The 6,743-nt window shown below is 41.2% G+C and overlaps 1 protein-coding gene across 1 annotated transcript; it reads right to left on the bottom strand.

The window, feature by feature from the left end:
- Window positions 1-1,560: 1,560 nt before the first annotated feature.
- cmpk (cytidylate kinase) lies at window positions 1,561-6,741 on the bottom strand. The gene is made up of 6 exons (XM_029642181.2): window positions 6,496-6,741; window positions 4,604-4,750; window positions 4,075-4,227; window positions 3,819-3,895; window positions 3,127-3,223; window positions 1,561-2,875 (listed from the first exon to the last, which is right to left on the bottom strand). The coding sequence occupies exons 1-6, from the start codon at window positions 6,637-6,639 to the stop codon at window positions 2,834-2,836; spliced, it is 660 nt and encodes a 219-aa protein (XP_029498041.1). The 5' UTR covers window positions 6,640-6,741; the 3' UTR covers window positions 1,561-2,833.
- Between the last annotated feature and the right edge of the window lie 2 nt (window positions 6,742-6,743).

The raw sequence follows: 6,743 nt of genomic DNA, 5'->3' as shown, positions 1-6,743 counted from the left end.
AAAAAGCACTTGTATTCCCATAAAATAATTACATTTAGTTTATTAGTGCTCTTTGAAGATACGATGATTCAATGGACATTTTCCTTGAGCACATAACACAGATAAGATACAAGATACAATTCGATGATTGTGTATAATTCATTGCATAAGATGTGAATGCGGGAGTTTAGAGGGACAATCAGCAGTTGAAACAATAACAAAGCATCCTCCCCTCAAATGTGGGATGGGGCTGAAGAAATGTAACCACTCTCAAAATCATAGACAGAGCTATGGATGCAAGTCATGACCAGCCAGGGTATCAAAAATGCTAGTTTTAACCATGTCGAGGCTCTAGTCTTTGTTTTACATTGACTTTGTTCAGAAACATTGGAGAAAAACAAGCTTGTATTTTGGGTTCTGATAGGGTACGGCAATTAAACTAAGCTCATGAGGCATTTATAAGTTATATTCTTCAAGAAACAATGGGTACATAGCACTAAGTCAAAAAACGGATGTACTGTAGCAACTGCCGATTGCCCGTTTAAATTGAGAAATTGACATGAAAAACTCGAATAACAAATAAAGTCAAAATGGCGACGTGATATTTCTCAACAAGTGAACCACTGGTGATGTCAGTCTGCCCTCTGCTGGCTTATTGGGTTGACTGACATGGAAGTGATTCCTATCTGTACCCATCAGTATTTCCATTGTGGTTACATGGTTAGGTAGTGTTGCAGTGGAACTGTACATTGTTACATAATACTTACTATGATGGCTGTTTGTACACTTAAATAACACAATTGCGTTCTGTTTAAAAAAAATATTTAAATAAAATGTAACTATAACTGGCTATAACCACTCACCCTTGAATTGAGCAATATCACACCAGGACCTAAATGGCATATATTATATAAGCACATTTGTGATCATGGTAGCCGACAGAAAGCTTGGATGAAATCAAATAAATTGTAATGTAAACAACGAAGGAGTTTGGTCTGATACGGCAAACTAGTTATACCAACAACAACCATTAGTACAAGGCTTGTGGTAGGCACAAAATGAAGAGATTATAAACTAGTTATACCAACAACAACCATTAGTACAAGGCTTGTGGTAGGCACAAAATGAAGAGATTATAAACTAGTTATACCAACAACAACCATTAGTACAAGGCTTGTGGTAGGCACAAAATGAAGAGATTATAAACTAGTTATACCAACAACAACCATTAGTACAAGGCTTGTGGTAGGCACAAAATGAAGAGATTATAAAATAGTTCAAAAGATATCAAAATCTCAGTGAGGAACAATTATATTGAGCTCTGTAGAACTAGCCACATTAGTCTCAGGGACCCGTCAGAAAACAGTTGAGAGACACCCTTGAAACAGCGTGACCTGTCTGACTGGAACTACTGGTGAGTTTGTCTGGCTCCGTAAATTTTCACCTGTCGAAGTCTAGATTCTTAGGTTGACTGTTCCCTTGAAATAGTGTGACCTTCTGTGAATGCTGGAATGACCTGTTTTGAGTGGCTCCATAAGTATTCACCTGTCAAAGGAAATAAAGCACAGACACAGAGGGGGGTATATTTGGTTTGTTTGTATTTGACGATTTCTCCCACTTTACATGGCAACATACTCCGATTTGACAAAACTGGTCCTTCATCCTTTGTCGCATAATCAAAGATTTAACAAATAACACACAACAGAAACTTAACTGTCGGGAGCTGATCTTTGTGCACTTTTGTAATGACACGTACATAACACAGCCATGTCCTCGTTGGAGAACAAGGTAAGCATTGGACTTCACATTTTCAGCCACACTACATGGGGCGACAAACCATGTCCGTATTTCAGCATTCGGGAGAACACCAAATACTCTTTCATGTGCAGTGACACAAACTTGCAGATAGTCCCAAGTTTAAACTTGATTTAACAAGTTTAAGTTCAAAATTGGTCCCACACCGTATGTGCAGTAACAACTATCGTTGCCATGCCAGTTTAATCCACAAATTTGTAATACTGCAATCACGGCTGCTGTGACTCGATTCCCTGTGGTACTATGGGACCGCAGTTCATACTTCTTCCAACATGAGACTGGTGCTTTCTATATTTTATTAGTACACAGGGAAAGTTCATAAGACAATGTTCATCTCTGAGTACCTGTTCCTCGAGCTCTACCGTCCTGTAGGTTCAGTCCAACCCTAATCTAACACAAGGTTTCCCAACTCGGTCCTGGCGCCCCCCCTGGGTGCAACCGTGATCTAATTAGCTGGTTAATAAACTGAATAAGGTTAGTTATAACTGGGGTTGGAGTGAAAATGGACAGGATGGTAGCTCTCCAGGAACAGGGTTGGAGAGCTCTGATTTAGTCCATAGAAGTGCTTGGTCGGTGAAAATGCACGTTTTCGCTTAGGGAACGGCTAACAATGGTGTGTACGCAGATTTTATCACAAAAAAAAAAAACATTAATTTAACATACAGTACTGTATATGCCTCTGCTTGACAACAAAAATAAGTGCCTCGCCAAGCTAAGAGCAATTATATTAGTCTTGTCCCTATACAAAGCCACACGACTACAATGACAGGCTTGTCAGTTGGTGTACAACTACCGTAGTGAAACCCAGTGTGGTTGGTCAGTAGAGCATCTTACTACCCATCTTATTCACTCTTACACACACATTCAATTACACCCTTGGAAGAGCAGCTCGGCACTGACAAAAAAAATGTTTGTTTTTTTTAATGTAAAAAGTAATTTTGAATGGACATGTAAACTGAGTATAGTGTTGCTGCAGTTGATACAAAGACAAACGAAACGTAACTGTGAATGTTACAGTTGTTGGCAGTTGGCGGGGATTTCAACCCTCTTTGTCCAGGATGGCTTTGACGTTGTCAAAAACCTGAAACAGAGAGGGAGAGAAAGAGATGCATTAGAGAAAACAAGAGAGACATTGTGTTTTTTGACAAGTGTGTGATTGCCGGAGGGTGCAGGGGAACAGAGAGAAAACCAATAGGGAAAGAAAAAAAACTCAGACAGAGGGAATTAACACAAAACTAAAATATAAGTTAAGAGTGAATAACTTTGCGCTAATGAGTGTGTTCCAACTGCCCATCTTGTGTGCCTTCAATGGCTGTAAACTCCTTTGCTTACCTCGTCCACACCGCACGAGGCATCCACGGTGCGCACCTTGCCCTGTTTCTCATACAGTGAGATGATAGGCCGTGTCGACTGCAGGTATGTCTGGATCCTTCAGGGGAGGAAATGGAAGCTCAAAAACATGCCTGACCAGCACCCAGGACTCAGAAGAGACCCAAAATGGGGTCACAATGACGTATATACAGCAAAGCTAAAAACAAAATCGCAATCTCAAAAGCAATGTTTTTTTCACTAGAAAGTTCATTATTAAAAGGTCCATTATGTCGTTTAGTGTACAACCCGACTGATTTCATACAGAAATACACGTTATAGATCTGTCACACTCATTGAAATAGTCTGATGAATGGTAGATCTGTTGTATATGCAATATTTCTATGCTTCCCATCTGTAAATTGTTTTAACGTCTTATTACTTTCAGTTTTGTATCACACCTTACAACTACAGAAAATACAGTATTTTTGGTGGCTAAAACTATATTTCACAGCAGTTTAGATGGTACAATGATTCTCTACACTTTGCTTATGTGTCGTATGAACTGAAATCAGGCAAACATTTTAGAAACCAGGAAATGTAAGTACCCTTTTTTTTTTTATGAACAAGAGCGGTGTCTCCTTTTGAGAGTTCCAGTTCATATGAAAGAGGTCAATGGTCAGTGATCATTGAAAGCCTTAGTGTTTGGACGCTACCTTTTCTCCAGGCTCGCTCTGTTGTCGTCGGTGCGCCCGCTGCTCTTCCCTCTTTCTAGACATCGGTCGATACAGACCTGTAGACAAGCAAAAACACAGAGCTCTCAGCAGAAAACATTACACTGTCAGCTAAGCAATAAAGACATTAACACTAGGATTAACACAAATGTGGCTTATATCGGAGGTATGCCTTCCCCTTCCATTTCATCCCCTCCCCTTCCTCTTGGGAGACCCCCCCCCAAAGGTGTTTTATTACCTCACTAGTACAGTCGAAGAAAAGCACAAATTTGACGTTAGCCTTCCCTTCCATGACAGTGGTCCACCCCTGGAGGTTGTCTTCATTTCGGGGGAAGCCGTCGATGAGGAAGCGGAACTTCTTCTCGTCCGTCTCCATGGTTTCCTCCATGGCCTGAGGACAAAGGAAAGTGAACGTTAAAAAAGGGACATTCTGCCCCAAATCAAAGGCAGACTTTTTTTTATGTCTAAAACATGGTGAGTCTTTATTACACACCAGCTGTAGACCTTCCTGTAGATCTGACATCAAAAATATTTTGAGGTGAACTATTTCTTTAGAGTATGGATTAATTCAGCCCATGGAGCAATGAGAGAAACTATTTCAGTAAGAGGAGGGGGGAGAAAGACTTACTCAGACCACAATGACTGTATAGTGCTACTACGCTCTACCCCATGTTTACTAAGCGAATAGTAATTCTGATTCCTAACTTACTGTACGTCAACAGCCAACACAAACCTTGTAGCCATAGGTACCTGGAGTTGGTGCATACCTTCCTGAGTAAGTTAATGGTGATCTCGACAGGGACGATCTTGCCATCCTTGATGTAACTGTCAATGAGCTGTCCGAACTCTGACCCCTCTCGGCTTCGCTCGGCCCTCAGCAGGTCTCCGGCAGACAGGTGAGTGTAACTGTAGTTCTGTGAAAAACGCAAATTAATGCCAGCTTTTACTAAAACAACACAACGCACTCTGAGAATAATCACTGATCCAACCGCTTACAATAGTACAGAAACATACCTGTTCTGTACTAACAAAGTATGTTACTTTCCATAGGAATCAATTGTCTGGGACTAATGTCATTTATAAAAAGGAGTCCAATAGTAACAATGCATTAAGTAGAGAATACACAGAAAATAACATTGTCATAGGCATTGTGGGTTATTGTTCTAAAATTATGCTGCTGTGCTCCATTGACACTGAAAGCAAGGGGAGGGATTTTTATATTTCGCTGTATGAAGACAGGCTTTATAAGTGGGTGGCTGGCTTAAGAACGCGTGTGGTTTCGTCATGCTGGAACAGGATGCTTGCGCAAACACAAGTGGCCCAGCTCTGTTTGAATATAGGTCTAAACAAAGTCATTTGCAAATGCAGGAAACAGAAGAAAGCCCATGGGGAGCTACAATGTAGTGCGTTAACAGTCAGACAGCTGAATAGCAGTAGTAGTTTATCTTTTGACTAAAACCCCACCCAGACTCAGATACACGTCAGCCTTCATTTCTCAATACTACTTGTTCAAGGGCATTGGCTGGAGGTTTAGAGCAGGTGCATTGCAGATAAACTGAACTTTACATAATGTGAATTGTAAAACAGCTGAACTGATAAGATGTAGACTACACATGGGTGTGACATCAAGAGCAGTGCATAGGTTACTCTGTGTATGTAGCTAGAAGCCTTTCACAACGAACATAGAGCTAGCCCATTCCGAGACGGTATATACCGTCCATTCACGAACCTGTCTGCCGGCTGAGGACAGCGCCCCGACGATGCCAAAATGCTCGGTCTAAAATGTAAACACGTCTCCCACCGAAGACGGAGGCGACTACAGTTGCTAATTAGCTTTCTGCGGGCGCCGCACACCTGTGTGTAACGGAAGGACGCCCACAAACACGTTGTAACTGAAAATTAAGTGTCAGCTGCAACTGTTAAAACCGCTTAAAAGTGTACATTCTATCTCTGGGAAATTATGTTTGATGCCATATCTAAGTAGAGGGCTTTATGTATCTATGTACTGCAATTGAGAAGCACATTTAAATGGAGTATTTGGCTGCCAGAGGCAATTCGCCTCTGAACATAATAGGTCTTTGGACTAAAAGGAGTAGGCTACCCTCTTCTGTCACTTGGTGAGTCATAGCCCACTGACTCCTGAGGGGTATACTACCAAGCAGGATCAATGAGTTTTCCAGATGAAATTGACTAAATATTCTGAAAGAGTTCATTTTTAAGAAAAACTAGAAATGGGCGTAGTCTAATTTACTCAACAACCAATAACCAAAAAAACATTTCTGGATGTTTATCAACGTTTGCTAGCTAACACATTGATTCTGCTTTGTAGTACACCCTTCTGATATTCAGGAAAAATCTTCAGATAGTTTGCTTGTTGAAAGGTTGACTGATTGAAATATAATGTATTAATTGCTCACATGACTAGCTAGTTAGCTGGCTAGCTAGTGTAGTCTTGCATAGCTATGCTAGCTAACATAACAAGTAGATTACATTGAGGACAAGAAAGGGAAGTTGATCCATTTAGCTGGTCTCGCGTGGACAGAAGCCAACAAAAGTGAGCACAAACCCCTCATATCTGTTAGTGTTTCCCCCCCAACACAATTCAATGCCCTGTCAAATTATCTCTGTCCTTTTCATTGTTCTTTTCTCGCCATCTTACCTCAACGATTCTGGCACACTGGGTCCCTTTCCCCGCCCCAGGCCCTCCCAACACGAACACAACCTGCGGCTTCATGATCAATGCGGCCCTGTACACAACGCTCGGCACCTTCGCTGATAACCTACTCAGTAAATGGAAAATCATAAACCGACAAACCAAACAATACACTAAGTGAACCCGGTTCGATGAAGAACAGATCTAATGCCCGGTTGATGCGTGTCAGTGGGAAGTCCGCCAAAGCAACACGA

The sequence above is a fragment of the Oncorhynchus nerka genome, linkage group LG9b (genome assembly GCF_034236695.1).
Source record: "Oncorhynchus nerka isolate Pitt River linkage group LG9b, Oner_Uvic_2.0, whole genome shotgun sequence".
In the NCBI taxonomy this organism is placed as follows: Eukaryota; Metazoa; Chordata; class Actinopteri; order Salmoniformes; family Salmonidae; genus Oncorhynchus; species Oncorhynchus nerka.
Note: the sequence above shows the minus strand (reverse complement) of the source record. Positions and strands in the feature narration are given on the sequence as shown.